Source organism: Glycine soja, chromosome 4, assembly GCF_004193775.1.
Source record: "Glycine soja cultivar W05 chromosome 4, ASM419377v2, whole genome shotgun sequence".
Taxonomy (NCBI): Eukaryota; Viridiplantae; Streptophyta; class Magnoliopsida; order Fabales; family Fabaceae; genus Glycine; species Glycine soja.
In genome coordinates, this window is record NC_041005.1 from 38554563 (window position 1) to 38569974 (window position 15412).

Consider the following 15412-nt stretch of genomic DNA (forward strand, 5'->3'; position numbering starts at 1 on the left):
TAATGTCTTGGGGCATCAACTCTCAAAAGTAACCAAGTAGGAACTTGTGATGGTTGTGATTTTGTGTGGTTCTTTGTTTGCGTGTATTCCTTCCAAGTCTAACTCCCTGGTGTGTATAAGGAGTGATGGCTAGACGGAATGATCGTGTGATAGCTGATGCCCTTCAAGCCTTAGCTCAGGCTATAGGGAATCCAAACAAGGGAGAACCTGGTGGAGCTGCTGAGTACCAGGGGTTGGACCGCTTCCAATGAAGCAACCCTCTTTTTTTAATGGAGGATACAACCCTGATGGTGCTCAGAACTGGATAAGGGAAATTGAGAAAATTTTCCGAGTGATGGCATGCCCGGAAGGGCAAAAGGTTGCTTTTGGTGCATATACTCTAGTGGAAGAAGCTGAGTATTGGTGGGAGAATACTCGCCAATGCGTAGAGGCTAAAGGTCAAGATGTGACCTGGGATGTCTTCAAGAGGGTATTTTTGGAGAAATACTTTCCTAAGGATGTTAGGAACAAGAAAGAGATGGAGTTCTTGGAGCTTAAGCAGGGAAACATGACTATGGCTGAATATGCAGCCAAGTTTAAGGAGCTGGTGAGATACTTTCCCCATTATCAAGGGAGAGATGGTGAAAGTTCCAAGTGTGTAAAGTTTCTGAATGGCTTAAGACCTGAAGTGAAGCAAGCTGTGAATTACCAAGGTGTTCATCAGTTCCCACTTTTGGTTAACATGTGTCAGATTTGGGATGAAGACTCCCGAGATAGGGCGACCTATTATAGGAGTACAAGTCCAATGAGGAACAAAAAGAATAGGCCTCAACATCGGGGAAAACCATACTCGACCCCTCCTAAGCAATATGGTAACCGCCATGACAATCAGAGGATTATTGCTAGGGGATTTAGAGGTGGTAGTGGTAGCAAACCCAATACTTTCCCCACTCATATCATTTGTTATAGATGTAGGAAGCCAGGGCACATCTCCTCAAATTGTCCAGATAACGATATGATCTATTTTAATTATGGACAAAAGGGACACACTCAAAGAGATTGTTCACGACTCAAGAAAGAGCAAAATGGTGGAGGCCCGAATGGTCAAACTGGACATCCAAAGGCCACAGGAAGAGTATTTACCCTTAATGGTGTCGAAGCTTCGAAATCCAAAGATCTAATCCAAGGTAGATGTTTCATAAATGGGATTTCGTTACTTGTGTTGTTTGATTCCGGTGCAACCTATTCCTTTATATCCTGTTTGTGTGTAGGATGACTTAAGCTTTCTGTGTCTTCTTTAAATTAAGATCTAGTGGTAGAGACCCCTACTAGTGGTTCTGTGTTAACTTCTGATGTGTGTTTGAATTGTCCTGTGCAGATTTCTGGTAGAACATTCTTGATTAATTTGATTCATTTGCCTTTGAGCCAAATTGATGTTATTCTTGGTATGGACTGGTTATCTTCCAACCATGTCTTGTTAAACTGTTTTGATAAAAGTGTGGTGTTTAATGATTCTGGAGTGAGTAAGGATATGATGTTTATCTCTGCCAACCAAGTTGTGACATCTTTAAAGGAAGATGCTCAAGTGTACATGATCCTGTCTAGCCTGGAAGTAGAGACAAAGGTTTCTATGTGTGACCTCCCTGTTGTTAGAGAGTTTCCTGAGGATATGTTCGGTCTGCCACCTGAAAGAGAGATAGAGTTTTCCATAGACTTAGTACCTGGTGTTGGACCCATATCCATATCTCTTTATAGGATGTCTCCTATAGAGTTAGCTGAGCTTAAGAAACAGTTTGAGGAGTTGTTGGATAAGCAATTTTTTAGGCCTAGTATGTCTCCATGGGGAGCACCAGTGTTATTAGTGAAGAAGAAAGATGGAACCATGAGGTTGTGTGTGGATTACCGCCAGTTGAATAAGGTAACGATTAAGAATAAGTACCCTTTGCCTAGAATAGATGACCTTATGGACCAGCTGGTAGGAGCTTGTGTGTTTAGCAAGATAGACCTTAGGTCGGGTTATCATCAGATCCGAGTGAAGTCTGAGGATATACCAAAGACTGCTTTTAGGACCCGTTACGGTCACTATGAGTATCTAGTCATGCCCTTTGGTGTGACTAATGCTCCAGGAATGTTTATGGACTACATGAATTGAGTCTTTCACCCTTACCTCGATAGTTTTGTGGTAGTATTCATAAATGATATTTTGGTATACTCCAAGACTAGAGAGGAACATGAAGAACATTTGAGGATTGTGTGGCATACCCTTAAGGACCGACAACTCTATTCTAAGTTGTCCTAGTGTGAGTTTTGGTTAGAGAAAGTTAGTTTCCTAGGGCATGTGATATTTCAAGGGGGTATAGTTGTGGATCCCTCTAAGATAGAAGTCGTTCTTGAGTGGGAGAGTCCTAAGTCTATTTTTTAGATTAAGAGTTTTCTAGGTTTAACAGGATACTACCGGAGATTCATAGAAGGTTTCTCCAAGTTGGCTCTACCATTGACTAAACTGACTCGTAAGGGTCAAGCTTTTGTGTAGGATACCCAATGTGAGCATAGTTTCCAAACCCTTAAGGAAAGATTGACGACTGCTCCAGTGCTAGCTTTGCCTAACTCGAGAAAACCATTTGAGGTGTATTGTGATGCATCAAAGATGGGTTTAGGAGGAGTGTTGATGCAAAATGACCAAGTAGTGGCCTATGCTTCTAGACAGCTTAAGACACATGAGAGGAATTATCCCACCCATGATCTAGAGTTGGCTGCTGTGGTTTTTTCCCTTAAGATGTGGAGGCATTATCTGTTTGGCTCTAAGTTCAAGGTGTTTAGTGATCCTAAGAGCCTTAAGTACTTGTTTAGTCAGAAGGAGATGAACATCAGACAAAGGAGATGGTTAGAGTTTCTCAAGGATTATGATTTTGAGCTTAGCTACCATCCCGGTAAAGCCAATGTAGTGGTTGATGCCTTGAGTAGGAAATCTCTACATATGTCTACCTTGATGATTAGAGAGATGGATCTCCTAGAACAATTTAGAGACCTTAGTCTTGCATATGAGGTTACTTCTAATAGTGTGAAATTAGGAACTTTGAGGATCACTAGTAAGTTACTAGGAGATATCAAGGAGGGCCAAAAGATTGATCCTTTTCTAAGGACTCAGTTAGAGGTTATAGAGCCAGGAAGGGACAATAGTTTCAATATTGGATTAGATGGAGTTTTGAGACTTCAAGATAGGATTTGTGTTCCCAATATGCCTGAACTTAGGAAGATGATCTTAGAGGAAGGACATAGGAGTAATTTGAGCATCCATCCTGGTGCTACCAAGATGTATCAGGATTTAAAGATGATGTTTTGGTGGCCCTACATGAAGAGAGAGGTTAGTGAGTTTGTGTATGCATATTTAGTCTATCAGAAGGCTAAGATAGAACATCAGAGACCTTCAGGGAAGTTATAACCTTTAGAGATACCTCAGTGGAAGTGGGACAATATTTCCATGGATTTTGTGGTAGGACTACCTAGGACCGCTAGAGGTTTAGATTCTATCTGGTTATTGTTAATAGACTGACTAAGTCTGCTCACTTCATTCCCATTAATATCAAATTTTCCTTGGAGAAGTTGACCTCCCTGTATATAAGTGAGGTTGTCAGGTTACATGGTGTGCCATCTAGCATAGTATCTAATAGAGATCCTAGATTTACCTCTAGATTTTGGGAGAGCTTGAACAGAGCGTTGGGGACCAAGCTTAGACTAAGTTCAGCCTACCATCCACAGACTGATGGCCAGACTGAATGGACCATTCAGTCTCTGGAGGACCTTTTGAGGGCATGTGTCTTAGAGCAAAAAGGAAGTTGGGAGATTTTCCTTCCGTTGATAGAGTTCACTTATAATAACAGTTTTCACTCTACGATTGGCATGGCTCCCTATGAAGCTTTGTATGGTAGAAGGTGTAGGACACCCCTATGTTGGCTAGAGCCTAGAGAAGGCCTCACCTTAGGATCAAAAGTGGTACAACAAACCACAGAGAAGGTCAAGTTTATCCAAGAAAGGATGAGGACTGCTCAGAGTAGGCAGAAAAGTTATCATGACAAGAGGAGGAAAGATCTGAAATTCGAGGTTGGTGATCATGTATTCTTGAGAGTCACTCTGTGGATTGGGGTTGGTCGAGCATTGAAATCCCAAAAACTCACACCTCGCTTTATCGGTCCTTTCCAAATTCTTAAGAGAGTTGGCCCTGTAGCATACCAAATTGCATTACCCCCGTCTCTTTCTAATCTTCACAATGTCTTTCATGTGTCTCAACTCCTTAAGTATATCCATGATCCATCCAATGTAATTGAATTGGATGATGTACAAGTGAAGGAGAATTTGACATATGAAACATTGCCTTTGAGGATTGAGGATAGGCAAACAAAACACCTAAAAGGGAAAGAGATTCCGTTGGTCAAGGTGATCTGGGGAGGTGCATTAGGAGAAGATGCCACGTGGGAACTAGAGAGTCAGATGTGAGAAGCTCATCCATCCTTGTTCGAGTCAGGTAAATTTCGAGGACGAAATTTCTAAAAGGGTGGGAGAGTTGTAACACCTTGATATATATATATATATATATATATATATATATATATATATATATATATTAGTAATTATATTTGATGTTTGATTATTTTGTTGTGTTATTTTATACGTAATTATTTTCAAGGAGATTAATTTAGTTAATAGAGGGGTGTGGGTAGATAAGAATCTAGCCTCTCAAAGAAGCCATGAGGAAGTTTCTCGAGGAAGCCTCTTAATGAAGCTTCTCAAGGAAGCTACATGAAGCTATCTCGGTATAAACGCTTCCCGGCCTTCATTAACCGTTGGATCTTCTCGAAATTATGTCTGGAGCTTCACAGAACACTTGTCAATGATCGGACCGTTGGGATCTTTAAGAAGACGTCTGGAGTGTGCACAACGTTTCCGTTTCTGAGAGCCTTAGTCACTTGTGCGTTTTGAGCCTTGTAGTCCAATTAGAATTGGAAAAACGCCATTTCTTCTCCTTCTTTCTTCCAAAACCATTTCCAACATCCCAAGCACTTTCTCCATCATCCACAGCAACCAGTAGCCACCACAAACCGCCATTGTTCTCCGTTGAAACCCCACACCGAGAGAAACCCTTCAACCGAAGTGGAATCTTCCAACTTGCCTTGCGATTTCGGTTGAGAGCGAAGCCTGATCTAACCTTTCGTTTTCCTTCAAGGTAACCATAGTTCTACGCTTGTTTCTTGTTAGTTTCATCTTACCTTTACATCATTTATGAGTTTGGAAACCGCCATTGCATGTTTTACGCTTCCTCTAAAAAAACCCTAGAGAAAGAGACTTGTAAACATTATCTTTTCATGAAATAGGTGTTATTTTCGGGACTTTCACTGAACCCCGGTCACATTGGCGTGATCGGAATTTCAAAATGATGTCCCTTTGTAAAACCCGAAATGCTCTCGGCACTTTCATGCAGTGACGTGGGTGTTTGACCCAGAGCATTGCTATTAGCTTTATTTCTGAAATCCATATTAAGTCTTCTTCGTTTTGGTATGGTAGAGGCTTACGTGGAACCGAAGAGTTGGGACGAAAAAGAAATCCCCAAGTGACGTGACGAGGGACCCGCGGGGAGCTCACAATAGGTGAGAGGAGTTTATTATAAAATTTACCATTTTAACACCCTAGTTAAGGTCAGGGAACTTAGCTATGAGAATAATTGTCCTGGGGAGTGTAAATCTCAGGCATGAAATATATATATGTGTGTGTGTGTGTGTGTGTGTGTGTGTGTGTGTGTGTGTTTGTGGAATGTGATTTATTGTTGATGTCGCTATTGAGGATTTTAATTGATATGTGGTGATATTGATAATTATGATGATATTGATTTGAGATGGCGTTGTTAATAAAGATCATGTCAACATGAATTGATGTTATTGTTGATGATTATGTGAATATGAAATGAGGTTGTTGTTGTTGTTGATAACGTCATTGAGATGAGATGATGTCTATGTTGAGAATGATATGAAAATGGAATGTTGATTGATGTTGGAAATGCATTGGCATGTGCATGTTGTGTATGTTCATGGGGGGCTGCATTGACCTTGTTGGATGGCCCATTCGTGGGGGACTAGTGTGGTTAAAAAATCTAAGCATTCGCTGTCGGGATGCTTAGGCGCTTTAATTTGTCCATGGTCATTGCACTTGATGGTGCCCATGTTCGATACGTTGGATGTTGTGTATGTTTGTGGGCGGGAAGTGCACTGACCTTGTCGGATGGCCCATTCGTGGGGGACAAGTGTGATTAAAGAATCTAAGCATTTTTTAGGGGATGCTTAGGCGCTTTAATTGGTCCATGGTCTTTGGCACTTGCTTATGGCCACGTTCATACGTCGTATGTAGTGTATGTTCATGGGGGGGGTGCTTTGACCTTGTCAGATGGCCCATTCATGGGGGACTAGTGTGGCTAAAGAATCTAAGCATTCGCTGCGGGGATGCTTAGGCGCTTTAATTTGTCCATGGTCATTGCACTTGATGGTGCCCATGTTCGATACGTTGGATGTTGTGTATGTTCGTGGGGGGGAAGTGCACTGACCTTGTCGGATGGCCCTTTCGTGGGGGACAAGCGTGGTTAAAGAATCTAAGCATTTATGAGGGGATGCTTAGGCGCTTTAATTGGTCCATGGTCTTTGGCACTTGCTTGTGGCCACTTTCATACATCGTATGTAGTGTATGTTCATGGGGGGTGCTTTGACCTTTTCGGATGGCCCATTCGTGGGGGACTAGTGTGGTTAAAGAATCTAAGCATTCACTGCGGGGATTCTTAGGCGCTTTAATTTGTCCATGGTCATTGCACTAGATGGTGCCCATGGTTTATACCTCATACGACACAGGAAATAGAATAACTATGGCAGAGTGTACTTTGTACTGAGGGGGCGCGTCACCTGGTAGGGAACTCCTTTGGGCCCCAGGCTGATCACCTATGGGGTGGGGGGAAGTTACGTGCACAGCCGGGTGGTCTCGATGAACTCTGCATGGTTTCCTTAGTGAGAGTGTCGTGTGGACACGCTTAGGCTATTTCCTGGGATTTGGTTATTGGTATGTACCACATTGCATTTGAGAGTTGAGTCAGGTGCATGCATCATTCTGTGCAGTCTTGATTGGATCCATGGATGGATGATGAGTAATTTTTGAATATGGATGAAGAGTAATTGTTGAATGTGGATGATGAACAATTGTTGGATGTGAGTGTCGAATAATTAATGTTGTGTAAGTCGATAATGTTTGCCTATGTTTCTTACTAATTGTGGTTATTTGAAATTGGTATTGGTTCTTTTTATAATGAACTCACCCTTGCCATTTTGTATCGCATGGTTGATACTTGTGATGATCTCGAACATTGTTCGTGGGAGCAGAATGACAGCAGTAGGGTGCAAGGAGTAAGATTCTGGTGAGGAGCCACCGAGCCGGCGTGACGACGTTGGCATTATTTTGGGAGAGAGTTGTATTTTGTTTATCAACTCCTCCATAGTTGGATTATGAGTCATTTTGTTGAATCGAAGATGTAAACTTCATATTTTACTTATATGCATGAACAAATTTTAATTTTCCATCATGTGGATGACGTGTACTAAGTTGTTGTTCCTATGTATGTTGGGACGAAATTACTTCTATTTTCATAAGCCAAAGTTAAGGAAGTTATTTTTATAAAAATTGAAATTATTGCATATTAGAGTGTTGATATCGTAGCGACGAGGCGGGTTGTTACAAGCAGGATGTTTGGGTTAAGAAGTTTATTGTTGAACTTGGTGTTGTTCCTAGGATTGCAAACCCGATTAACCTCTCTAGTGATGACAATGGAGTAATCTCGCTAGCTAAGGAACCCAGATCTACTAGTGATCCAAACCCGTATACTTAATGCTTCCATCTCATTGAAGAGATATGCAAATAGCCAAATTAGAGAATGTTGTGACCTACTTATGGAACACCTTGCTTAGTAAAAGCATAATTCTCACACTAGATCAATGGCTTTTAGGATTATACTCGATTGACACTAGTGCTAATGGGAGATTGTTGGACTTAGCCCTAGTGGCCAATCCATTTCAAACTATATTTGTATTGTGACTTTGGTTTATATATTTATATATATATGAGGCATGTCAATTATTATGTTTAGTTTTATAGTATAATAATGTCCTTAGAATAGGTGATTTGTTTGATGGAAAATCAAGTGGGACTTGATTGTTAGATTCATTGAGCAATGAAACATTGTTCTAAAAGTATCCATAGTCAAGTATTATTGTTGACTAGGGGAATAATAGTGCATTAAGGCTATTTTGTGAGTAAACTGATGACCACGTCTCACAAGTCATGGATATGAGATATTAGGTTGGCAAAAATGAATAAATATTAGGAGTAATATTTATACTGGATATACCCATTATGAGAAGGTTTCATAATTGTCATGTAAGTGTCACAAGTGCTTCTCATGGCAACTATAAAGTAGTCCTTCGACTTGAAGTCACTCCTACATGTAGGTGTTATAGGTTTTAATGCTATCAAACATCATCTGTAATAGAGTGATCATAAAGGTAGTACTTGAGCCTGTAATGAACCATGTTGAGGGATGTGAGTGATGTAGATAAGATTCATCCCTCTTATATAGCAGAAGTGATGTATATGGGCCTCTCGATAGAGCAGGACACGCTATATGCATTGCAACACAAAAATGCGATGATGTGAGATATTCCACATGTTTGGTTTATGTGTCCACTCGGGTATCTAGAAATCAATGATCATATTCCACAAAGATGATACTCTTATGTATCATGTCCGATCAAGACATTTGGACGAAGGGACAAAGGCTACACGGCGGAAATGATTGTCATAAGGTTGAAATCAAATCACTGACATTCTCATAGCTTGGGTGCCAACGATGCATTGCTAGATGTCAATCACTATCTATAACATTATAAAGATAATATTATTGTTAGTCTAGTGAGTTCCTATAGGGTCACACACATAGGGTGATTAATTAGAACAAATGAATAAATTAAATGTGATTTAATTTAGTTCATAGTTAATTAATAAAATGTGATTTAATTAATTAAATATGACACATTCTAATAAGATAATTAATTAGATATGATTCAATTAATTATTTATATATCTAATCAAATAAGATTTGATAAGATAAGATATGATTGAGATTTGGATCATATCACTCTGCTATATATGTGAAAGAAGTGGAACTGATGACAAACATGGAATTGATAATTCACTATTGAAGGAGAAAATGTATCAAACCAAATCCTTACGCATCTACCAATGGCTAGCACCAAGACCCCGCTCTGATTGTTGCTCGCATAGACTGAGTAGAGGTGTCGTACTATTGACAAGGGGATCAAAGGCAACTTCTCTATTGTTTGAAAGCATGCTACAAAGTAACCTCGTAATGCATGGTCCATGGGATGAAATTTTTTCCGCTCATGGTTTATTTATATTTATTTTTATAGACCACGAAACCCCAACACAAGGTTGTTTCAAGCCTTGATTCATGGAGAGTCATTGCCTAATTAAATATAGACCAAGAAACCCCTTAATAAATTGAACTTTGATCACTTTTTAATGTGTAGTTTTGGATCAATTCCATGCATTCATGATATATTTTGTGATAGAACTCATGTTTTACTGTTAGTTATGTTAGATAGGTGATGAAGGAGTGCTTTAAGAAACAAATGACTCAAAACAGGCAAAAGTTGAAGAATCATGGTTATAATGATTTTTGTACGCAGCAAACAATTTTGTATGTGATGCCAATATTTTGTATGTGGAACCAAGATTTTGTATGGCCACAAATTTCATCATGGTCGTGATGTTTTCATCACAACTGAGCATCGATTTGGCTCTGAACTTTCATCATGATTGTGGTGAATTTTGTACCCACACAATAGTTTTGTATGTGAGGTAATTTTGTACGTGTATGATGATTTTGTGTGCACTTGAACTTGAGAGTTATCTTTAGGGAAACAATACAATGATAAGATCGTCTATCAAAGATAATGGATAAATACTAATTAAGGAAAGATTACAAGTATAAGATCACCTACTAGAGTTAAACATATTTTATAATATTATAAATGGGGATTGAGAGTATGTTTTGGGAGTCTTTCAATCTTATTGTGTTTTGAGAGTTTTGAGGAGTAAGAACTAGTCCTTAGCCCCAGCGAAGTGTGAAGATCACCATTGGGGTTCCTTGCCCGGATTTCAACCCTCTTGGTATATTTATATTATAGGATTTCTAGTTTATTCATATCTATGAGTGGCTAGTCACCGTAGTCGAGGGATTATGATGTAACCTACCTTGAAGTTGTGAAACTTTACTCACATTAAAGAGCATTTATCTTGAAGTTGTGAAACTTTTCTCAAGAAACCTGCTCTGATACCACTTGTTGGATCAAGTGGCCTCAAAATAATTAAGAAGGGATGTACCCTTTGATAAACCAAGTGGATGTACCCTCCACTTGAACTGATCCATAAGAGATGTACCCTTTCTTGTTCTCAGTATAACAACCCCCAAGTAGATGTACCCTCGTACCACAAAGGATGTACCCTCCAATGTGTTGGGACAAAGAATTCTCAGGCGGTTAGTCATTTGAATCTTTGTAAGGGGAAACAAATGATATCTCAGGCGGTTAGTCCTTTGAAATCTTTTGTTTAAGGGGAAGGGAAGAATCAAAAGAATTCTCAGGCGGTTAGTCCTTTGAATTCTCTTGGAAAGAGAGAAGAGAGACACAAAAGAATTTAGGCGGTTGGTCCTTCTATTCTTTTGGCAAAGGGAGAAGAGAATGAAAAAGAATAGCACAAGTTTTTTATCAAAGAACTTTTCTTGAAAGAGAAAGGATTGAACAAAAACTTTTAGAAAGATGAAGAGAAATAAATCAGAAAGAACTTGTTATGAAACTTGTTGAAAGATTGTTCTGAAATTCATGCCATGGTCACATATTTATTATCTCTTGATGACTCAAGTTAAAGTTTGTGACTCTTGACAATTTCTTTAAAACTAGTCATGTTTTAAAAATTATGACTCTTTTGAAAACTAATCACTTAAAAAGTTGTGAATTTTGAAAAAATCTTCTAAAACAAGTCACTTGAAGAATTGTGACTTTTGGAAATTTATTTTTCGAAATCAGTCACTGGTAATCAATTACCATCAAGGTGTAATCGATTACACATCAACAGATGTGACTCTTCATGTTTAAATTTTGAAAATCAAAACGTTTAGAAGCTCTGGTAATCGATTACAAGTATTGTGTAATCGATTACACAAGTTTAAAATGATTTAAAAATGTTTTATCAATAGTTGTGACTCTTGAAATTTAAAATCTAACGTTTTAAAACAATGGCAATCGATTACAACTTTGTAAATCGGTTTTGAAAACAATGCTGGCTACTGGTAATCGATTACTACCTTCTAGTAATCGATTACCAGAGAGTAAAACTCTTTGGTGATGATTTTGTGAAAACTTCTTGTGCTACTCAATGTTTTTAAAAAACTCTTTTAGTACTTATCTTAATTGAGTCTTCTCTTGATTCTTGAATCTTGATTCTTGAAACTTGATTCTTGAATCTTGAATCTTGATTCTTGAAACTTGATTCTTGAATCTTGAATCTTGATTCTTGAAACTTTGGAATTTTCTTAACTCTTGATTCTTTGGCATCATCAAAATAATCTTGGAAGGCATTGCTTCCATAATCTCCCCTTTTTTGATGATGACAATCCTGAAATCAAGAGAGTACATACAAGTTTTGTTCTACTGTTCACTCATCCCTTTCTCCCCCTTTCTTTTTGAATTTATGCTTAATTTTAAAGCTTTGAAAAAATAATATCTTGATTTCTAAAATACCCATTTTTCTCTCCCCCTTTAGCAACATCAAAAAAGGCCAAAGTGCGTAAAACATACATAATTTAAAACATACACAAAGCATACTGTGTAAAACAATCATAAAAGATTCTAAAACATACATAAAATATAAATTGAATAACACCAATTTTAAATATATACCACTCAATCATATATCATCAAAATACCCAAGTCTAAGCATAAAACATAAACATCTAAGTGCAATTAAAAAAAATCAAGTTCAGTCATGATTTACTAAGTACTAAATACTTAAAAACATGACCAATGTTTAGAGAATAAATAAATAACACAATGTCATAAATCATTCACAAAACATAATAAAAGCATATGTATTAAACAAGTCATAAGTCATCATAACATAAAACAAATCATTTGTCTAAGTCACTGGCATCTAGAAGTCTTAATTGTCTTCTAATGGTATAGAAGGAATCTTTGGGTAGTGGTTTTGTGAAGATATCTGCGAGTTGATTTTTGGTATCTACAAATTCTAGAACACAGTCACCTTTTAGGACATGATCTCTAAGGAAATGATGTCTAATTTCTATGTGCTTGGTTCTAGAGTGGAGAACTGGGTTCTTAGATATATTTATGGCGCTTGTGTTGTCACATTTTATGGGGATATGGTCTAATACAATTCCATAATCAGATAGTTGCTGTTTCATCCACAAAATCTGTGCACAACAACTACCAGCAGAGATGTATTTTGCTTCGGCTGTGGATAATGCTACACTATTTTGCTTCTTGTTGTGCCAAGAGACAAGAGCAGATCCTATAAATTGACATGTGCCACTAGTGCTCTTCCTATCTGTTTTGGATCCAGCAAAATCTGAATCTGAGTATCCTACTAAATTGCATAAAGAATTTTTTGGGTACCATAATCCTAAGTTAACTGTTCCTAAGAGATATCTTATGATCCTTTTTACTGCAGATAAATGTGAAAACTTTGGATTTGACTAAAATCTTGCACACATGCATACACTGAACATAATATTTGGCCTACTTGCAGATATGTAAAGTAGAGATCCAATCATACCTCTATATTGCTTTTCATCAACGGGTTGACCGGACTCATCTTTATCAAGGTAGCAACCAGTGCTCATAAGAGTAGCCAAGTGTTTTGAGTTCTCCATTTCGAATCTCTTGATGAGTTCTTTACAATATTTTTCTTGGTTGACAAAGATCCCATCATTTGTTTGTTTGATTTGTAATCCAAGAAAGTAATTTAACTCACCCATCATGGACATCTCAAACTCACTTTGCATGCCAATACAAAACTCCTTGCACAAAGATTCATTAGTAGATCCAAAGATTATATCATCAACATAAATTTGTACCAATAAGATATCACTATCCTTCTTCTTTATGAATAAGGTGGTATCTACCTTTCCTCGAATGAAATTCTTTTCTAATAGGAATTTACTTAATCTTTCATACCAAGCCCTAGGTGCTTGTTTTAACCCATAAAGTGCTTTCTTTAACTTATAGACATGATCTAATTTTTGTGAGTCTTCAAACCCAGGAGGTTGTTCTACATATACTTCCTCTTGGATTAGACCATTTAAGAAGGCACTTTTGACATCCATTTGATATAATTTAAAATTCATAATAGATGCATAGGCTAAAAGCATCCTAATGGCTTCTAATCTAGCTACGGGTGCAAAGGTTTCTTCATAGTCTATCCCTTCTTCTTGGTTGTACCCTTTTGCAACTAGTCTAGCTTTATTTCTAATTACTATACCATTTTCATCTAGTTTATTTCTAAATACCCACTTAGTTCCTATAATGGGGTAGTTATGTGGTTTCTCAACTAGTTCCCAAACATTATTTCTCTCAAATTGATTTAACTCTTCTCGCATAGCAACTATCCATTGATCATCTATTATGGCTTCTTTAAAGTTTTTAGGTTCTATCATAGAAACAAATGTCATGTTATTGCATAAATCTTTAAGAGAGTGTCTAGTTGTTACCCCTTTTGAGATATCTCCGATGATGTTGTCAAGAGGATGATTTCTTGAAGTTTTCCATTTTTTGGGAAGATCATCATTTTCTTGGGCTATGTCATCTTGAACGTCCTTGTTTTCTTCATTTCTCTTCCTTTTTAGATTCCTTTCTTGATTGCGCATATCTTCCAAAGAATCTGCAATATCATCAAGAAACTCCTTTCTCGAAGAGGTAATATTAGTTTCATCAAAAGAAACATGTATTGATTCCTCAATTGTCATGGTTCTTTTGTTGTATATCCTAAAGGCTTTGCTATGTAGGGAATAACCAAGGAAGATGCCCTCATCTACCTTAGCATCAAATTTACCTAGGCTTTCTTTACCATTGTTTAGGACAAAACATTTACATCCAAAAACATGTAAATGAGCAATGTTTTGGTTTTCTATTGTTAAACAGTTCATATGGGGTTTTCTTAAGAATGAGTCTTATTAAGGCTCTATTCATAATATAACATGCGGTGTTAACAGCTTCTGCCCAAAAAATATTTTGGAAGTGGAGTGTCATTTAAAAGGGTTCTAGCGATTTCTTCTAAAGATCTATTTTTCCTTTCTACTACACTATTTTGTTGGGGTGTCCTAGGTGCAGAAAAGTTGTGTTCTATGCCATGTTTATCACAAAATATTTCAAAATCATTGTTTTCAAATTCACATCCATGATCACTTGTAATGGAGATAATTTTGAGATTTTTCTTGTTTTGGATGACTTTGGCAAGTCTTCTAAATGCATGAAATGCATCATTTTTGTGAGTAAGAAATAAAGTCCAAGTATACCTAGAATAGTCATCAACAATTACTAAGGCATAGTAACTACCACCAAAACTCATGACCCTAGAGGGTCCAAACAAATCCATATGCAATAATTGTAATGGTTGAGTGGTAGAGACAATATTATTAGATTTAAAAGATACTTTTATTTGTTTACCTTTTTGGCATGCATCACATAACTTATCTTTTTCAAAATTTAATTTTGGTAAACCAACAACTAGGTCTTTTGAAATTAATCTTTTTAGATGATCCATGTTAATATGAGCAATTCTCTTATGCCATAACCAAGGATCACTATCTTTACTTAGAAAGCATTTATCATTTTCAGATTTTTGTTTCAAATCAATCATGTAAACATTATTTTCTCTGAAACCTATATGCTCAATATCCTTGTTATGCTCATGCTCGATAACACATTTTTCAGAATCAAAAGATACTTTATATCCTTTATCACATAATTGACTAACACTTAATAGACTATGCTTTAAACCTTCTACAAGTAACACATTTTTAATGGGAGTAGAGGAACTCGTACCTATTTTGCCGACTCCAATGATTTTTCCTTTGTTGTTGTCATCGTATGTAACATGTCCACTTTTCTTGGGGGAAATGGTTGTAAATTTGGATACATCTACCGTCATATGCTTGAAACATCCATTGTCGATGTACCACTTCTTCCTTGCAGATTCTTTCTCGTTGTTCTCATGAGATTTTGTCATGAGACATAAGTTGGCTTGATCTTCATCATGA

General features: G+C 37.4%; 1 protein-coding gene across 1 annotated transcript; it reads left to right on the forward strand.

Moving 5' to 3' along the window:
- Positions 1 to 247: 247 nt before the first annotated feature.
- LOC114410786 lies at positions 248 to 1368 on the forward strand. The gene is made up of 2 exons (XM_028374715.1): positions 248 to 1166; positions 1358 to 1368. Exons 1-2 carry the CDS (start codon positions 248 to 250, stop codon positions 1366 to 1368), a joined length of 930 nt encoding a protein of 309 aa, XP_028230516.1.
- Positions 1369 to 15412: the final 14044 nt, after the last annotated feature.